The sequence below is a fragment of the Labeo rohita genome, chromosome 7, assembly GCF_022985175.1.
Source record: "Labeo rohita strain BAU-BD-2019 chromosome 7, IGBB_LRoh.1.0, whole genome shotgun sequence".
Lineage (NCBI taxonomy): Eukaryota > Metazoa > Chordata > Actinopteri > Cypriniformes > Cyprinidae > Labeo > Labeo rohita.
Window position 1 is genome coordinate 25,768,343 of NC_066875.1, and position 20,763 is coordinate 25,789,105.

At 38.3% G+C, this 20,763-nt stretch overlaps 2 protein-coding genes across 3 annotated transcripts; both read right to left on the reverse strand.

The window, feature by feature from the left end:
- Positions 1-1,335: 1,335 nt before the first annotated feature.
- On the reverse strand, positions 1,336-6,151 carry f2 (coagulation factor II (thrombin)). Its single transcript, XM_051115164.1, has 14 exons — positions 5,984-6,151; positions 5,696-5,853; positions 5,492-5,516; positions 5,087-5,158; positions 4,876-4,981; positions 4,580-4,710; positions 3,978-4,292; positions 3,067-3,177; positions 2,830-2,956; positions 2,562-2,729; positions 2,305-2,478; positions 1,884-2,062; positions 1,722-1,792; positions 1,336-1,591 (listed from the first exon to the last, which is right to left on the reverse strand). Exons 1-14 carry the CDS (start codon positions 6,102-6,104, stop codon positions 1,436-1,438), a joined length of 1,914 nt encoding a protein of 637 aa, XP_050971121.1. The 5' UTR covers positions 6,105-6,151; the 3' UTR covers positions 1,336-1,435.
- Positions 6,152-6,422: 271 nt separating this feature from the next.
- Positions 6,423-10,793, reverse strand: znf408 (zinc finger protein 408). Of its 2 annotated transcripts, XM_051115162.1 has the most exons (5): positions 10,663-10,793; positions 9,674-9,885; positions 9,119-9,183; positions 8,773-9,023; positions 6,423-8,682 (listed from the first exon to the last, which is right to left on the reverse strand). In XM_051115162.1, the coding sequence occupies exons 1-5, from the start codon at positions 10,685-10,687 to the stop codon at positions 6,917-6,919; spliced, it is 2,319 nt and encodes a 772-aa protein (XP_050971119.1). In that variant the 5' UTR covers positions 10,688-10,793; the 3' UTR covers positions 6,423-6,916. The 2 variants fall into 2 exon arrangements, with proteins under 2 accessions (XP_050971119.1, XP_050971120.1); XM_051115163.1 differs by lacking the exons at positions 9,674-9,885; positions 10,663-10,793 and adding an exon at positions 9,326-9,422.
- Positions 10,794-20,763: the final 9,970 nt, after the last annotated feature.

The following is a 20,763-nucleotide window of genomic DNA, read 5'->3' on the forward strand; positions in this document are numbered from 1 at the left end:
GTTTTGCTCTTTGTGTTTTCAGTCAGGTCTCTTCCATCATGTATTTAAATGAGTTTGATTTGTGGCAGGGTCAGAAATAAACTTTTTCATTAAAGGGACATATTTACCCTCTGGAATTGATTTCCAGAGGCATTTTTTACATCTGTGAAGGCAATTTTTAAAATCACCTTATTATTATGAAAACCATATGTTGCCTTATTTAAAAATGAATCTTAATTATACATGTAAAAAACAGGAGCTCACATGGCTGCAATATTATGACAAAAATCATTATTGTACATTGCTCTTTATATTGTTGTTTGTAAAACGTTTTTTGTTTAGTTTTGGCCACGTCACTTTCTGGCTTCATAGACACACATGTCGGTCCGTAATGTTAGCCAAGTTTAGCCCAAGTTATCGAAAAAAATTGCGTTATAATCACTGAAGCTACCAAATTAATCTTTATCTACATCGTATCTGTACTGCGTTTTTTATAAGGGAATTCGCAAGCGTGCGCACTCATCAACAGCTCCAGCGTTTTTAGCGCGGGCTAATCTAAGCGCCTCTGATTGGCTAATGTATTCTTAAGTTCAACAGAAACGCATTTGATTGGTTGTAAGGCTCAACGCTGCTCAAAACAGCACGTCAAAACAATCTGATGCAAGTTGTGCGAATGCAAATATAATTCCGTGACACTTTTCTTTCATTTTCACGTTTAATTTTAATCGCGACAGCAGTAATACGTTGTTTAATTGTGCAGGGGCATTTTTTGGCCTTTTGTCTTGAATTTATGGGGCATTTTTTGCCCCAAACCCTCGCTAATTTCCGACTCTGATTTGTGGATACTAGGTCTGCTCAATTAAAGAGATTGCCAAGAAACTGCTTTACATTTATTGTAGCTCATTGTGGTGTGTAATACAGAAATTCATTGATGAGAGGATTCAATGATCAGTTGCACCACATCACAAATTCTCTTGGAAGATGAGAAACTATTTTATTGAATGAATCTTAATTACCATTTTGTACATTTACATACATAATCATGTATGTACATTTACTAATGGTAAACTTTATGGCCTTGAAATTGCACTAGCAATTTTTTCTTTTACTTTAAAAGGATTGCAACAAAAAAAAAAAACAGCGTGGACAAAAATAATAGCATCTTTGATTTGTGTTCTAATCACCCTCAAAATTGTCATCAGTCACAGTTCACTGTTCCTTCACTATTTTTGTATGGCAAGAACCTGATATTTAATTTGAGAATTAAATCAAAATTACATCTGCCTCATTATAAAGAAAAGGCCTGTCCATTCTCACTCTCAATACACAGAAAGAAACTCCAAGCTCACACATTGGTATCAGCATACAAAGAATTCAGATTTATTTATCCATTTGCAGGTTTGATCACAAGTGTTCATTTATTGTGTGGCAAAGGTGTTTTTTCCAGCTAGGAAGATCACTCATCATCTACTGAGCCTGTTTTGTCAATGACTTTTTTCATCCAGCGACGCATACGGAATAAGTGCGTGTAGAATCCATATTTGCCATCGCGGTCACAGCCCTCACCCCATGACACAATGCCAATCTGATACCAACGTTTATCTGTAGGGCTCTGTGGGTAATAATGGATTTTAAAAGGACAAAGTGTTTAAATACAGCAGTCCAAAAAACAGACCTTTATAGTTCACTGACAAGTCAACTTTTTTGAGGAGAGAAAAACATATTTATAAGCATTATTATACCTTCATCACAAAAGGTCCGCCACTGTCTCCTTCACAAGCGTCACCTCTTTTTGTATCATCTGGCTGGTAACCTATAAAATGAAAGATTACATTGTTGTGACACCTGAGTGCAAAGCATCACAAAAACTCTCAGCAACTGAATTGTCGTATTATGTGTATTACCAGCACAGAACATGTTGTCAGTGATGATGACCGAGGTGGAATTGCGACAGATGCTCTGATCCACGATGGGCAAGTGAATCTGTTGCAGCACTGATGGAAGATTTGTTGGATTAGAGGTCCACGATTCCCTCAGGTTCCCCCAGCCAGTTACACGGCCCTTATAACCTGCAAACATCAATCTTCAGAGAGAAAATCGGTCAATTACAGCTATATGTATACCATAGATATGTATATTTATATATGTATACTGTCAGTTTGTTCTAAAGTTATGCTAAAATGCATTTTCCATACATTGTTGTTTCCCCAAAAACTGTGTTCTTGCTAAATAAAAGTAAACAAATCCATAAAATACCCCCTCTTTAAGCTGAAACTCCACCTCAACCATCAAACACATCTATATTAAACAAGTGAATTTTCTTACGTCTTTGAAATGCTCTTGGTGGGCAGACAAACAGGGTGGATCTCATTTGTAAAGGTAACAGGCTTCTTCATGTGCAAAAGAGCAATGTCTCGGTTCAGGTTTTCTTTCCAGTTATATTTGGGGTGGACAATGATTTCATCAATGGCCACAATCTTCTCAGTGCCCCTCTCATATCTGATTCAGAAAGAAACAGGATAGGGTTTAAAACAGCTTAACTTTATATAAACTGAGGTTTAATGACAGTTTTTAGGGCTCACTTGGTACGAGAGTGTTTTCCAAGGCGGACGATAATATCATTGATGGTGAAGTTCTTGTTCCACGGTGGGTAAAGAATGCAGTGAGCGGCAGTAAGAATCCACTCATCACTGATCAGACTGGCTCCACACAGCAGCTCCTGAGGACTACGCTTATACAACATCACCTGCCTGCATATAACATCAAACACAACATACAAAGCGCAGCATTAGCTGTCAACATGATCAATAACGCCAAGATATTTAAAAACAGCCCCTGTGTTGTATTTACCATGGAGCACTGCCCATTTCAGCCTCCTCTCCTCCCACTATTCTGCTTCCAGAGTATGACATCAGCAGCTCTTTCTCGTTCTTATCTTCTTTGCTGATTTTCTCAAACAAGGGGCGGACACCACACTCTGAAAAAAGACAGTTTAATCATCTTAATTATCAGCTGATTATACAAGAACTCAAACGTCTAGTGATAACATCCACAAAACAGATGAAAGTGAAGGTATCAGACTCTTACCTTGCTCTCCATTACCAAAGCTACGGGGACTAAAGAAAGTTCTCCTTTTGTCTCCGAGAGTTGTTCTCTCCCGACCACCTGATTCCTCAACAAACTTATCCAAAGGGTCATCTGAGAGTAAATGACAAAGACAGAATGATGTTCAGCGTGGGTTTAGTGGTGTGTTTACGATTTATGCAAAGTGACATTTAATCCTGATTTAAAGACTTCGGTCTAGATGTCACATTTAATGGTCCTAGTGAAAAAATACTAAAATGTGTTTGTGCCAAGTGTACTTAAAATACATTTACATATTTACAGTTGAGGTCAAAAGTTTACAAACACCTTGAGGAATCACCAAAACGTTAATCATCTTACCAAAATAAGAGGGATCATAAAAAATGCATGTTATTTTTTTAGTATTTTTATTTATTTTTCAGCATTTTTTTGTATTTGAACCCTTTCCAACAATGACTGTATGATTTTGAGATTCATCTTTTCACACTAAGGACAACTGAGGGACTCATATGCAACTATTAGAGAAGCTTCAAATGCTCACTGATGCTCCAGAAGGAAACACGATTCATTAAGAGCCGGGGATGAAAACTTAAAAAAGATTAGGGTAAATTTAACTTATTTTGTCTTCTGGGAAATGTAAGTATCTTCTGGAGGGCTGTACTAAATAAAATAAATATATATTTGGGCAAAATAAGAAAAATGTGCACATCCTTATTCTGCATTGGTGAGCATTTGAACCTTCTATAATAGTTGCCTATGAATTCTCTCAGTAGTCCTGTGTTCAACAGATGACAGAAATTCATACAGGTTTCTAACAATATGAGGGTGAGTAAATGACGAGAAAAAAATTTTTTTGGGTGAACTATCCCTTTAACATATGTGTGTTTTTGTAGAAGGCAGTACTGTTCACTCACCGCACAACTTCAGGTCACAGTAATCAATGGTAATGTTTCCGCCTGCTCCTTTTACATAGCACCAGGGACCCTCCATATCTCCATCTGGGTTTCTGCAGTGGTTCTTTACCAGGTGAACGTGAGGCAGCAACTCTTTCCCCTTTATAAAGGCCTGCACTTCTGCTGCACTCCACTGCAGGCATGGGTGACCCCCCAGACTCACAGACAAATCCCCTGTGTAGGTCTCTCCACTTCCACCCAGACATTTAGTCTTCAAGTAGCGCTCTTCAGGTTTCACAGCTGGTGTAGGAGGAGGCGGCAGCAAACCAGTCTCACCTGAGGAGGTAAGAGTGAGATGATCAGAGCTGGCGGGCCACCATAAATTGATGGAATGGACATCCAGAGACATTTGTTTAATGTATTTACACTGAAGCACAAAATGGGCAAAAATATGTGTCAGTTGCTATCAAATATGGTAATATGCATGTTTAAGTAAGTCAATGGTCATTTAGCAGAAGCAAAACAGCGGTTCAACGGCACAACGGTGATGGCTCAACTTTCTGGTTGCTTTAGTTATTGCACCACAGAATGTTTTACTGTAATGTTTTAGTGATTTTCTCTACCGCATTTTGGCACACGGCAGGACTCCCTCCTGACTGCTGGGTCTCTTGTAAAACACCAAGGGCCATCAGGGCTCTTATCTGGGTTTCTGCAAAAGTTCTCTGGTAGCTTCAGCTGTGTCACATTAAATTCGCTAGGGGGGGAAACAAGTCGGTCATAAGACTTCAACATCACTGAAGGCTTGTAAAGCTAAATACATGAAAACAAAACAACCTTTTCTTTAATAAAAGCTTTGTTTTCTAATCAATCAACATAAAAAGATTAAAGAGGGTTCAACAAAAAGAGCAGAAGTACATACTGAATCCTGTGGGGGAAGTTGCTTTTCCAGAATTGGCACGACTTTCCAGACTTGGTGACAGACACCTCACCAGCGTAGCTTTCACCAATATCAAAGTAACAGTCTCCTGTCAATCACACATACAGGGTTATTTTACAACATAGAAACTAAAGCTTTTACCACAAATGTCTTTTTTTTAGTTTTACAAACATATTATGCAAGTATCCCTTACCCTCTGTTTTCACACATGATCTCAACTTGTTGATAGTTGTCGGTGTTCTAGCTGATTTTGTTCCATCACATGCTGTGGAAAAAAAGATTAAACAAAAAAAAATAAAACAGCTTGTAACAAAACTAATACAGGTGACCAGGTTGGCAGCATCAAAACAATTTCTTAAAAGTATACATGGTTAATATTCAAAAATATCTCAAAATGATATTTGTTCACATACTGTCATTCTTAAGGTTTGTTTATAACTGCTAATATTTTAGCCTGATACTAATCTTTTTAATTTGTAAATTGAGTAGGGGAAGCCCAGTGAAAATGCACTTTGTCCCTGGTTCAATAGAAACTGTTTACACAAAATGTTGTCACTGTTTACACTGAAAATTTCCGTAAAGTGATATATGTTCTTACCCAAATATTTCGTCCAAAATCTCTCCTGTGAGGCAATGGAAGAAGAAAAAAATCATTAACATAAAATACCAGATAAAATGAATTATACCACACTTTAAATATCTGTAATTCCATAAAACTATATAATTTAAAAACAGGTTAGAAATTGAAACAATTTAATTTATTTTCAACTACGGCTAATCTGTCCACAAGGGCATCGCTCACCGTTTTATCAGTTTTCTCAAAAACTTCTCGAGCTTCTTCATGGTCGCAAATCTCTTCCACACACTCTCTCTCCAGATTCCCTGGTTTTAACTCCTCCAAAAAAGTGTTAGCCCTCTTTGCCCGAATGATCTGAGAGGCTTCTTTATTGTCGATGAACACTAAGGCACAAAAGTCAACATTTCTTCAAAAACACGTAGACTCACATACTATCTATGTACAATCATTACATAATAATTTTGTTCTTACCCTAATTAGCCAAAATATAGTTAAATCTCTGTTAATCCTTACCGTCATGACACAGTGTGAGTTGGAGCACTTGTCCAAGAAGTAGAGATAGTATTAGAGGTGCTGGTTTTGCTCCCATTCTTGAGGACGACTGAGCCTGCAATCCTGAAAAAACTTGGAGCATCTCATCGAATCCAATCGCCCACAGCTGGAGTCACTAGAGTCACCAAGTTAATATTGAACTACCAGAGTTCAAAGAGAACAAAGTGTCTGAACTCTTTTCACTTAAAAAGCCACTCTTCTAGTATCAGATCACCCTTATATCAATGTGGAACATTCTTTGCTTTCGGAGGAACATGACTGATATAATTAATGAAAACAAGATGATACGCTTCATCTCCAAAGCTGTGTTTTAAATACATGTGTGAGGACAAATTATACATATAATTCTAATACTTGTAACAAAAGAACTCCTCGAAAAATCTTAGAAGAAGTTTGTTTAAATATTTCACACAGTGCTTTTTTCTTTAAATGTATTTTATTATGTAATTACATGTCACCAGAAAAGCTTTCATCATGACATGATGATCTTATCTATATAGCTGAAGAGCTCTGTTAGTGCTCTGCTTATCTTTTCTTTTATCAGTATGTACTTGATGTAAAGAGCACAAATTTTCAATTTTACTGTTAACAAATAAATGACATGATAATTTTCAGCTTCAACGCAACAGATATATCTTGTATTAGCTCATTTCCCAACACAACTGTGTTTTGCTGATGTACTTGTACAATGTCTGTATAAACATTGATGAAACAAGGTCCACTGCGCACAAGAGTCAATATTTACTGATACGTGCCACAAACCCTCCTAGAAATCAAAGAACAGCAAGCCTTAAATTCAACAGAGCTAATACTTTTATTTCAAAAGGCTTGTTTATTCTTTAGGTGTGAGACATAATATGAAGAGACTATGTGTGTAATGGAAACACATTGGTGTCACAGGCCTGTCTCTATTTCTACAGTCTCTGCCACTGAACTTAGACCATCCTGACTTTGTAAAATGACCAAACAACTATTAGCATCCTGTTCTGGAACTACCATACAGCTATCATTTTCCTGTACAATTAGGCATTTAGCATTAGTTTCCTGTTCCTGAAGCTCTATACACTTAGAAGGCTGCTCTTGCACTACTATACACTTGGTATTTTCATCTGAGACAATAATCTCAATGACATCCTCACTGAGCTCAATGCGCTCAAGCCCCTTCTCCATTCCTTTCTGCAAAACAATTGTGCCACCGTGGTATGCTCCTGAGTCCAAAATGACACCTTCTGAGTGAGACACCATAGCGAAATCCTCTGAGGCTTGAACGAACGTGACAGCCTGTCCCTCCTCCAAACTACTGCAGTCAGTCCTATCCTGTTCACCCTTTGACCTTTTGGGTCGGCCTCGTGTCGGTAATGCGTGATCAGAGTCCGAGTGATGTTTGTGTGACTGCAGGTGCCGCTGTAGACTCTGCATCATTGTGTATTTGGCTCCGCACACCTGGCAAACATGTGGCTTCTCCTCCAGGTGAGACTTGAGGTGGCGCCGTAGCTTCGTTGCCATAGTGTATCCTTTCCCACACTGTTCACACTTATAGGGCCTGTCTCCCGTGTGCAGCCTTTCGTGGGCCCGCAGTGTGTGAGGGTCCCGTAAAGCCTTACCACACACAGGACACAAATACACCTCTCCCGTGTGTGAAATCAGATGCCGGCGCAGTTCAGGCACTTGGGAAAAGCGTAGTTCGCAGTGGTCACACTTATAGGGTTTCTCTCCCGTGTGGATGCGCATGTGTCCTAGCAGATTGCCACGTTGGCAAAAGCTCTTGTCGCAGTGCTGGCAGACATACGGACGTTCTCCGGTGTGCAGACGCATGTGGTTTCTCAAAGAACCAGAATTGGCTAATTCTTTATTGCATTCTGGACATTTGACCTTCGGAGCCTGGTAGTCTGGCTCTTTAGTCCGATGGACTTCTCTGTGGACGCGTAGTGAGGGCCGGCGAGCGAAAGCTTTTCCACAGATGTCACAGACGAATGGTTTCTCACCTGAGTGAAGAACCTGGTGCTCTTTGAGGTCCCGTTTCAAGCCGTAGCTTTTGTCACAGTGCTGGCATTGAAAGGGCCTCTGACCGCGATGCATTAGCAGGTGGGCTTGGAAACTCTCCTGCGAACTGTATGTTTTACCACACTCTGTGCACATGTAAGGCTTCTGATTTTGATGGGTGAATTTGTGTTTCTTCAAATGGCACAGCTGAAAGAAGCTCTTGTCACACACGTCGCATTTGTACTTCCTCTCTCGGATAACAAAGTCCTGCTCATTTTGCTCTGCACTGGAATCCTCATTAGCATACGTCTGCATTGTGTTGTCTTTGTTATCCGAGAGCTTCTTCTTCCTGCTTAGGTCTGACCTGTCTTTTGCATCTTGTCGTTTGTAGTTACGTATGGTTGATGAGTGCACTTTTCGAGGTTTAGCAGCAAGGCGAGAGCTGGCTCTCAGACTTCCTTCTGGCTTCAGATGTTCTGAACTCTGGGTTTGCGATGTACTCGTACCGACGCTCGGAATATCTTCTCTAGCGGGACGTTCCTCGCTCTGCTCAGTTTGTGCCTCATCCACCACATTCTCCTCTAGGACACTAGAATTACAGGCTTTAGACTCCTGCACAAGATTTATCTCCTTAATTGGAGGTTTTGTATCTTCTTGTGTGACACTTTGAACAGGATCTGTTAGAATACAAAAGTTTCCAAATTTTCAGAAGAACTTCATAATATCATAGACCTCCTACACAGCACAAATATTATGTATAAACTCACCTGCACAACCTGAGAGGTTATCTAAACTGACAACCTCTAAAGCATCATCTTGTTCTCTGTTTGGTGTACTACTAATTTCACAGGCTTCTATTTGCACTGCTTCTTTTTCAACAGGGGCTTCTTGTTGATCTTTCCAGAGGAGCAGTTCTGTTCCTGGCTGAATGTCCCGACAGACCCTGAGGCCTAATTTTCCATCCACCTCAAGCAAACTGACATTGCTCTCTTCCTCATTTTGAGCACTGCAGGCAAACCTGTGAAGGCAATTAAACAAGTCTAATTTTGTGATGTCTTAATATGCAACTTAGCAATTGTACTAAATACAATAATTAATGAATTTTAAACATACCTCATCCAGTACATTTCATCTGAGATTTCACTTTTGAACGCATTTTGGCATTCATGTTGCAACCCCTGGATAATAAGAACATGTATTTATTTCTTACTTGGGGCTATTACTCATTTAAACACAGTTAAAAACAGCATAACACTATATCTAACACTAAAACTACTCTTGTGGAGCTACTTTAACATGGTAAGGCTTCTTAAAACGTACAGTACTTGCAGTATCAGGTAGGAAGTAAATGTAAAGGCTGCTACTGTCTAGAACAGGGGTGGCGAACGTCGGTCCTGGAGAGCCGCAGCCCTGCATAGTTTTGCTTCAACCCTAATCAAACGCACCTGAACAAGCTAATTAAGGTCTGATGGGTTACTAGAAAGCAACAGCCAGGTGAGTTTTAATTAGGGTTGGAGCTGAACTCTGCAGGGCTGTGGCTCTCCAGGACCGGAGTTCGCCACCCCTGGTCTAGAAGCACATTTGCTGTAGTGGTACTAAACAAACAAACAAAGCTTTGTTTCAGCTGTATGGTGCAGTATGAAATTTGAAACACACTGGTATGCATACCTCAGCTTTTTCCTTCCTGATTATTTTGTCAAGTTCCTCAAGACCTAGCAGAGTGTCTTTCTCTAGCACTTGCCCAACACACCACAGACCCAGCTGTCCATCTTCGGCCAAAGAAGGACCCAGGGTCAGCCCTCTTGGTATTGATCTCAGCACACTGTGGATGGAGTCTCTCACATTCCCAGAACCTTTATCCCTCCCAATGCCTGTAGCCACTAGATAAAAAAACACCAATTAGACAAGGTGGTACTCACAAACTTTCATTTTGAAACTTAAGTGATAAAATGAGACATTTATAAATTAAATGCAGAGATGGATGGACAGCACTTACAAAACAAACTCTACTAGTTATTGATGAATCACTGTTTTTGGGCTGTGTTAACTTTTTAATTAAATTAACTTATTTTTTCTTTTTATTATATTTATTTTTCAGATTTATTTCAGATTTCTTATTTCTTACTGTCTGAAGGGAAGCCAATATTACTTCATTATGGTTTTACAGTTATAACAACAATGGTAGTAACTACTAGAATTTTTTTTTTTTTTGTCATCGATTGTTATGGTTAGATGCAATACGAACTAATGGTCGCAATACAAATAAATGCTCGTTACAATACCAATTAATTCAGTTCTTAATTTTTAAATGCACAATATAACAATTTAAGACTATGGTGTCCTTTCATGTGATAATTCTGTTTGTAAGTTTATAAAGCAATGTGCTGTTAGTAAATACTATAAAGTTTTATGGGACAGATGCGCTAGCTGATTATAAAATATGTTTGAAGGTAAATATCATTATCTAGTGCATTCCACATCTTTCATAAGTGAAATAAAACATTATGGAGTAAAGCGCAGCGCAGCAAATACTGTTTTTGCTTTGTATCTTTAAAGCTCCTTCACAGATACAGACTGTGCTAAAAACCAGCGTTCATCTTATAGGTTACTGGCTGAATCTGAAAACATAAGCATGAGCATAAACATTTTCAACCAACTCAGGGCTATGTTTCCGCTTCGCATTGGCCACTCGAAGGTCTTATTTATCCATCCAAAACTCCGGGAAAATTATCGTTCTCCAGCCAAGGGTGCATCGACCGGAAGTCAGGTAGCTGACTGTTACAGAGAAACGGTTCCCTCTGGAAACTGCCGCCGCACTCACCCTCACCACATAAAACTGAAAGTCTTTTTTGGGGGGGAATAAATGCTAAAGGAGATGTTCATGAATATATGATATAGGCTCCTAAGCAGATGTTGACAAAATGTCGTATATACAGGTATATATATATCTATATCTATATACAGTCGTATATATATCTACTGAACTACTGAAGAGAATCAGAAATTATTTCAGATCTTTAAAGATCTTTTCCTGCGCTACGTTTTAATCTTTCATTTTAAATTAATCATGTTTTAATCTTTTTTAAATTTAAAGAGACTACATTTCCACATCTAAAGACAGACAAACCTTCTAGCACAAGGTGGAGCTAAAGACACATCTGTGCTTTACACGCCTTCAGGCAAAGGCACAAAGTACAGACAAAGCAAAGTTCTTGTGGACTTTTTTACAAAAATAATTTATATTCATTTTTATTATAATTATTTTGGAATATACAAAGGGTACAGCAAAACAAAAGAAAGAATGCATATATTATAAATCAGCAAAGATAAGGAGTGTATTCTTGACAAAATTAAGAAGAGGATCACAATTTTTATAAAATCTTTCAGTGGAACCTAGTTGAAAATTATTTTGTTTTCAATATATAGAAAAGACATCAAATCTTTTAACCTCAAGAAAGTGGGAGGTTTAAAAGACTTTCAGTGCAGTAAAGTCCATCTGACGTGAGGCAAAGGCAAGAATTAGTGTTTATAAATGTTTCCATACAAATGCAAAACATATCAGATCACTATCCACTGCTTATCACTCTACATGTTCTAAATTCTAAAAGTTCTTACTGGAATAACTTTAATTTCCGTAGAAATGCACAACATACCAGTGTTGCCAAATCCGCTATTTTCCCGCTCAGTTGGGTTACTTTAACACTGTTGCCGCGGGTTGTTTTTGATGTCCGCGGGTTGAAGCGACCCCAATAACCTCATATTTAGCCCCTGAAAAACGAATTTACCAGGGGAACACCAACAAAAAAACGTGTACTTTATCCCCTGGAAAGCGTTTTTTAACGGAAAACCCCCTTGAAATGCAATAAAGGGTTTGCAGCGACGTCACGTTCACCCGGATGCGCGGCCATTGCGGCGATACTTGTATGTAAACAGAAGCATTAATTGCACGGTTAGTGTACCACTGAAGACGTTGTTCTGCTCATTTAGGCCATCTAAACTACGGAAAATGTGTGGAAGCTGCTAAATCATACAGAGAATGACTTAGTAAGCAGGAAAGGTTGTTTTTATTTTGACAAACTAAAGTTAATACAGGGCTCAAGGCTAAGCAGCCATAGTGTTTCCTTGGTTACTGCTGTACACAAAGCTCCGCTACGCGTTTTACAGATGCTAGACGAAAAGAAAAAGCCATGTAAACTTTTCTGAAAACAGACCGTTCCCCTCAGAGACACATTCATATAAACTACCCCCAATTCATTATTATGGGTTTCTTCCAATAGTTTGTGCATCGTGGACAGTGAGATTGATCTGCCCACTAGAGTATTTTCTCCTTTTTATGTCCGTCTTCAGCTGTTAACGGCCTTTTACAGACTAAATATAATAATAACGTAATATTTCCACACAAATTATATTTTGGAACATAAATGTAGTGCAGTGAATGTACGACTTGGACGGGCCACAGGGCAGTCCATGTTGTCCAGCCCTGTAATAGGTGGTAAACATCCGTATGATCTGCCTCCATTGTCGCAGACTTATGGCCTGACAGTTCTTCCTTCTATTTCTTATCCAGACATAGTGAATTACTTTCGTTTCTTCGTTTTTTCGCCAAGCCTGTACACAAGTTCCGTTCAGTTCAATGGCATTGTTTACACTCAATGCTGCCGCAATGGCCGACTTCCGGATTGATGATGTAACGTGAAAACACTCTGTTGGGCTAGTTTTGAGTAGCAGTTGGGAGGGTTTGTTGTGAAAACCTGGCATCCCTGGTTTATGAGGATTGTTTTTCATGTCCGCGGGTTGAAGCGACCCAAAAAGCCTGAGATTTAGCCCAAGGAAAGGAAATTTTACCAATGGAACCCATCCAAACATGTATCTTACCCCGGAAAGTGATTTTTACCTGGAACCCCCCAGCGAAATGTGATTGGGCTAGTTTTGAGTAGCAATTGGGCGAGTTTTGTTGTGAAAAACTGGCAATTCAGCAGTGTACCAGCAACAGCAATAATTTTCCATGCCATTAGAGCCAGAAACTAAACTATATCTTTCTGCAATGCATTTAGACCCAGTGGTATAGAGTAATGGGTATATTATTTCATAGACTCCACAGTACTTCAGTCTAGCTGAGATTATAGCATTAGTTTAGAACATTACTGTTACATCAAAGAGGCAATTTCAGATAATTTTGTTATTTGCAACTTTTGTAAAAAGTTTCAAAGGGTGTATTCAACATTATACTATATGCATTTTAAAGATTTCAAGAAAGTGAATTGACAGTAATACCCTTTTAGATTGTGAGCTGGCTTTGTTTGTTATGAATGTAATTTTGTAATGGAGACATCTGATCAGAAGAGCAGGCTAATGCATTCCGGAAATATATGTTACAGTAGGACAGTAACAGTAGGGCAGAATTTTCTTTTTGCGATGCTACATGAAACAGATGCTTCAGCAGGTGACTTTTGTAATGGCTGGCTCTAATCACAGCAGCTAGCAGCGGCACTTGTGTGGCACTTACAATAGAAAATGATTTGAGAGTTCATGTGCAAAATCGTCTGATGTGCAAAACTGTCGCCATGAAATCTCAATGCACAACAATTGTTTGTGTGAAACTGTAAAAGTGGATGTTTACATATCATGTTTATGTTTTCATCAGTGAGAAAGAAGGGTAATTTCAGAAAAGGAGCAACTTATTACAATTTGGTTAAAAATGTTGTCCTTAATTTGTGTTTTTTACAGTGTACAGCACAGTAAATGTTGTAAGCAGCTAATTCTCTAATCACTTCCGGCGTTTGTCTTTGCACTGAAATTCTATCAGTGGGTTTCCTTGATGATCAATCTGTTTCTGTTTTTCCCCTCTTCATTAGCTCTGCTACTTTCCCCATATCCTCCTGTCCGCTTATCTCTGTCCCAGTTATTGATCTCTCTACTCTGGTAAAAATTGATTGTTGAAATGTTACTCGTAAGGACTTGCAAATCTTGTATCTGTTAGTTATGAGTCGATTGTTGAGGATGAGGTGATGGTCTGAATTGATGTTTCGAAACCATGATGTTGTTCAGCAGGCACTCCTCTCGAAATTACCAGCCAGCCCTCATGATGAATGCAGAAAGGATCTCGATCACTCAGCCTTCTCACGTCACCGTGGCAACATGGATCAGTCTAACCCAGGAGAGGCTCAGAGGGCAGATTAGATGCAACACACGCACACACGTGCAAACATGACCCGGTCGCTTCAAGCTGTGATTCGTAAAACATGTAGCAACCTTCAATCACAGGTTTTATGGTGGCTTGGATGAACGGAGAGAGCACATTCTCATATAACATCACCACCTTTTTCTGTACATTTAGGAAGGAGAGATAGGCTGTGCAAGGGACCTGATGTTGTAGTTCATTATCATCTTAATAGAGCAGAAATCGTGTTGTAGATCAAGATTGTGTTTATGCATGCTTGTGAGAGGTGTACTTTATGTAGTTTTATTGGAGAGGGATTTCGAGTGATTATAACTGCATCCTTCTTTCTTTGCTTTATGTATAGTTATTGTTTTATGGAAGTTTGTTCACATTATTAAAGGAATAGTTTAGCCCAAAATGAAAATTTACTCACTCTCAGGCCATTCAAGATGTAGATGGGTTTCTTTCCTTGTCGGAAAAGATTTTTAGAAATTTAGCATTACATGACTCATCAATGAATCGTCTGCAGTGAATGGGTGCTGTCAGAATGAGAGTCAAAAGAATGACAGAAGCATCATAATAATACAGAAGTAATCCACACAACTCCAGGCAATCGGTTAACATCTTGTGGAATGTTTGTAAAGACGAATCCATTATTAAAGGCTTTTAACAAAAAAAAAAAAAAAAGTCAATAATCCATAATAACACTTCCACTAGTGAAAAAGTCCATCCCCTGTTGTCCTCTCACATCAAAATCCACTGATACAGTGGAGATCAAAATTAGAGAATAATCTATAAATACTTCTTCTGAAATATTGTCAAACAAAATTTGAAGGAATATTAACTGTGGGTATATCACTGTTCTAAAATGCGTCTATGTTCGCACGAATCATTCATGATCCAGCTTCACGTACAGCAGAAGTGAGTATAGGTTTGTTTTTTTTTTTATCTTTGCGATCGCCTTTCCTAATAATGTACTAGTTAGCACGTTTAGTGGCTAAACGCTAAATGCGGCTAAAGTAAACAGGCTCGTCACTCCACAGACAGAAGAGAGGGGTGGGGCGAGCAGAGCTCATTAACATTTAAAGCAAGCTCAACCAGAACAGGTTAATTTTTTCAGAGCTGATTTTGGCAAGGTAAAAATGGTGTTGTTTTACACTAACATTGAGAATTTTTAACCAAAGTATATTACAGACTTTTCATTAAATAATCAACTTGTGGAAAATGGGCATCCGATGACCCCTTTAAGTTTTTTTCAGAGTAAAATTAATTTATGAAATATGCTTAAAAACTGCTCTTCTACTCCTGTTAGGATAACTTAAAATAGGACTAAGCAGTGATGTTAAAATTTAGGAAACTGTAGGTTGTTCTCTAATTTTTTTTTTGTAAAGGGTGTTTGATCTGCTTTGCAGTACTTTTGCAGCGATGTAGGGCAATTTTGAAGTTGGAGGAGAAAATGAGATGGGAGTTTTGTGACATACCATAACTGTCTTGACCCTGACTGTATTGATGTCCCCACCTACAATCCCTGCCAGTACCGACAGGGTACCAGGTACCCTGGTTTCATAGACAAGGCTTAAGCCTAGTCCCAGACTAAAATCTAAGTCTAAACTGAAAGAAACTTGCACTGACTGATCTTAAACCATATCAGTGCCTGTTTTTTTTTCGAAGGCACGTTTATAAAAAATACTTAAAGGGGTCATCGGATGCCCATTTTCCACAAATTGATATGATTCCTTAGGGTCTTAATGAAAAGTCTATAACATACATTAATTAAAAATTCTCAATGGTTGTGTAAAACAACACCATTTTTACCTTGTCAAAATCAGCTCTGCAAAAATCATCCTGTTTTGGTCAAGGCTGCTTTAAATGCAAATGAGCTCTGCTCGCTCCGCCCCTCTCTTCTCTCTGTGGAGTAACTAGTCTGTTTACTTTAGCCGCATTTAGCCGCCAAACTTGCTAACTAGCACATTAGTAGGAAAGGTGATTGCAGAGATTCATAAAAATACTCACTTCTGCTGTAGGTGAAGCTGGATCACGAATGATTCGCGTGAACATAGACGAAATTTAGTAGATCAGGAGGTGCATTCCCTTCACAAAACGTAATACACTGCATCTTCAGCGGCTCAGATGTCGGGAGTAAATGATGACCATTATTACATCCAGCAACACAACACCTCAATCGCTCAATTGGAGATATTCTTGTCTAACTTACATCCCTGCTCCAGCATCGAAACAATTGGGGTTGGACTGTTACAGCTGATCTGAGGTAAGACGCTCATGTCAATCAACTATCGTGGGAGCGGCCTGTCGGTGTGACGTCACATCTGAGAATGGCTCGATTTGAAAAAGGGGATATTATTTTTACAGATTAATTGAAAACCAGTGCATGGATAGGGTAGATTTGTGCATACAATGCCAACACCCATTAATGTTCAAACAACATGAAAAAGTGAACTCTGTATCCGATGACCCCTTTAAATGTCCTAATTAAGCTATGGCCTAATCCTGGCTTAGTCTAAACCCTGTCTGTGAAACCAGGCCTAAATGTATCTGTTTTACTGTTGTGCCATTTGTATCTTTATTGAACTTGAATGCCATATTTAAACTTAACGGAGTTTAGACAAGGGAGAGGTTTACATTTTTTACAATAGCAAGCACTATTTTTATTTTTTTTTTTCACGGAAGATGTTTCGTCAGTTTGGTTAACAATACAATCCATCGAACACACTGCATTTCTATCCCTCACAGCCTCATTTTCATTCCTGTCAAAAATATAAATATAAATATATAAATATAACATAAACATATAGGCCTACCATTATCCTGACTAAGGTCTAAAGAATAAAATGAACATTTTTTTCCTCAGATTAGATACTAATTATTAATAACCTGTTCAACATACTAACACTTATTGGTTTTGAATGAATCGGTTGAATGAACGTTTCAGTGACTCACTCATAAAGACAGTTGCCACTTCCTGGCCTAACGTAATGTAATCTGCAGAAAGAGTGAATGAAAAAGTCCCCGTCACTAATGCACAGACTGACAGTCTGTCAGGAACACACAGATACAGACAAGCAGAGTCATGAAAGCAGTGAGAAGTCCCAGTACTGGTACATCAATGCTTAACCAATAAAATTCGACGACCAGAACTAACAGCTGTAAAATCGTACATATTCTTGTTAATTTTTCAACATAAAATTTAATTACAATTTTGTTACATCCCACAACATTTCCTATTAAATCAAGGTTTAGATTTTGATTTTCACTGAGGACTTTTAGATCTCATTGTACATGGTGGTGACATAAGTATGTGTTTTCAAGATGTTCTGCTCCTCTCCATCTGTTTGTGTTTGTACTGGCTGATAACACAGTAATTCAGCAATATTAAACAGACCACACAGATGACAGAAGAGATGATACAAAGCAGTACAGGTTGCTCCATGCAGTAGCTCGCTCACAGCAAAATCTCATTCTGCTCAGCATCAAAAAGGAACATTTTCTAGGGCAGCTTTTCCCTCCATCTATATTTCATGTGTTTTTTTCTTTGGGAAGAACTCCTCCCAGTGTGACGGGGGATTTCAGACGGGTTTGTTCAAAGCAGTGTGAATGAGGACAGTGTTTTTAAGGCTGTCCATGCTGGGCAAAACAAGTAATGAGCTGTAATTTTGTGGTTTTCTCACACAAAATCGTAATGAGCTCTGTCTCTCTCAGCACATTTAATTGACCGTGAGTAGCATTATGTACACCATTTCATTCTCCATAATACATTTGAATGAACTTTAGATATGTATTATGTATAACTACATAAAATCCTCTATATCCACTCTATCATCTGATCAGAAACATATTTAAATAAACTCACTTGTGAGTTTAAGAGCTCAATAAGAACACAACCCTGATCAGAAAGTCTGCTATCAGTGATCAGCCAGAAGGACAGAAACAGACAAAAGACATTTGTCATGTGACGTGTACTGTGTTCTCTCATTCATTCTCTCAAACACAAACACACACACAGCTCCTTAGGGAAGAGCGAGCCAGCAAAAACATTTTTAGCCCTGGCAGGGCAATATCTAGCAGGTGGGAGTTTGTTTTTTTTTATCAGTGGGATTATGTAAGAAGCTCATCAGTGATGCATTGCAGTTACCACTGGTGTCCTGTGCCATTTTCAAGGCTGCCGAGCAGACAGACAGTGGACTAGTCCGTTTTGATTATACAGACTATAATAAAACCAGGTACTGTGCCCTATCGTGCCCACCAATAACCACACAGAAGACATTAATGTCACCTGTTATGCAACAAGACACTATTTTTTAGATGAGAGGGAGAAACACAAGATAAAAGAAAGATGACTTTAATATGCTGTGATCCATTTTGTTTTCCATTCTTTTTCTCTCTCTCTTTCTCCGATATATTTCTCAGTGTGTGTTCATTTGGCGCTGATTGTGGGAGGTGCTGTTTGTCTGGATATCTGTCACTTCCTGATATTGCTCATCTGTGTGTCATCTATCAAGTCCAATGTCTAATTCTATAAACAGATCCATCAGATCTCTGACATCAAACAAACACACGTGAGAAATAACACATTTTGAGAAAGGAATTTTTATTTCACACCAACACACAGCTATTTGTTTCAAGCATATCTGTGGGCTAAAAATACATTTCTGTCAGTATGAAATCGAGGGTGTTATGCAGTAAATCATAGAGATGGACCAGATTGCAATGATTAACATTCCTCAGGTCATCCCTCTCTGGAAAAGTATCAGGCACAGAAGTGATGTAAATTCAATAACCATTGCACCGTAAATATTCAAACATGGCTGAAGGGCAAATTGGGATTAAAAATGGTTATCTACCAATGTATTTACCCACACGATGGGGGATTTCACTGCTTTTTATTGCTACCCAAGGAATCTCTACAAATATATTTAAAGCTTAAATTTATCAAAATAGTTAAACACATATGACACAAACATATCTTTTTGTGATCTAATAATTATTAGTAATTAAAACATCGCACAGAATTTTAAACACTGCCTTTAATTTGATGATGTTAAAGTCAAAATGATAAAAATAGTGTCTGATGAATAATTTATGATCTAATTGGAGACTGTAATCAGGTCACACAAAACAGATCAACATTAACACACAACAAATACTTTAGCAAATATCTTGTGTGACTTGAGCTGAATATTCGCTTACAGCTGATTGATTTGATTTGCCATTTGGTTGAATGACTACAGTGTTTGTTAGAGCACAAAATATGCATTCCTTCCAGGATTGATGCTCAATATTTGATTTTAGTGGCATTTGGCATGTCACCTGTAGGACGTGTGTTCATGGTGAAACACAAATACATTTTTAGAATGAATTAGGGCTGGTTGTATTTGGCTAATATTTGACTTGGAACTGTCAAGAAGGAAGCATATACTACACTCTTAAAAATAAAAGTTCCAAAAAGGGGTCTTCACAGCGATGCCATTGGTTCCCCAAAGAACCTTTCAGTGAACAGCTCTTAAAAGAACCATTTTGGTTTCTTAGTGTGAAGAACATTTGGATAATCTAAAGAACCTTTTCCCACTGCTTTTGTTGAATAAAAAGGTTCCATGGATGGTAAAGATTCTTTGTGGAACCAATTGAATTTACTGATGCCAATAAAGAGCCTTTATTTTTAAGAGTGTAACTTAGGTAAAAGTCCATACTTTTAGGTTAAAAGTTCATACTTTTACATGGGACAAACATCTTTAATGAGACAAAATTGCAACATTTTACAACACTGAGCTATATTTCTGTAGCTTAATAAGATTCAGATTTTGTTTCTCGTAGTTCTGAGAAAAAACAGTCAGAATTACAAGAAACAAAGTCCAAACTGTGAGATAAAATTCGCAATTACCTTTGTTTGTTTATTTTTTAAACAGGCTTTCATACCCTAATAAAAATAGCATGTAATGTTTGGGTGTGTTTTGAAGCATGGAAGCTGGTTTAAGCTGGTTCTTAGTTGGTCTTGAGCTGGTTTAAGCGGGTCCCGAGCTGGTTATGAGCTGGTTTAAGCTGGCCAACTGCTTGTCCTAAGCATCTAGCTCCTGCTCAGGACCAGCTCATAACCAGCTTTTAAAGGATTACACTCTTAAAAATAAAGGTGCTTCACAATGCCATAGAAAAACCTTTTTTGTCTAAATGGTTCCATAAAGAACCTTTAACATCTGAAGAACCTTTCTGTTTCACAAAAGGTTCTTTGTGGTGAAAGAAGGTTCTTTAGATTATTAAAAGGTAAGAAAGAGATAGTTCTTTAAAAAACCTTTGACTGAATGGTTCTTGGTGGAACCAAAAATGGTTCTTCTATGGCATCGCTGTGAAGAACCTTTTAAAGCATCTTTTAATGCTTTAAAAGTGTAGTTCATCCAATGAGTGTAGTTCATCTAAAAATTAAAATTCTGTCATTAATTACTCACCCCCATGAGGCTCCAAACCTGTAAGACCTTTGTTCATCTTTGAAACACAAATTATGATACTTTTGATAAAATCAGAGAGCTCTGTGACCCTCCATAGACAGGAGCCTTCCACATTCAAGGTCCAGAAAGGTACCAAGAAGTAC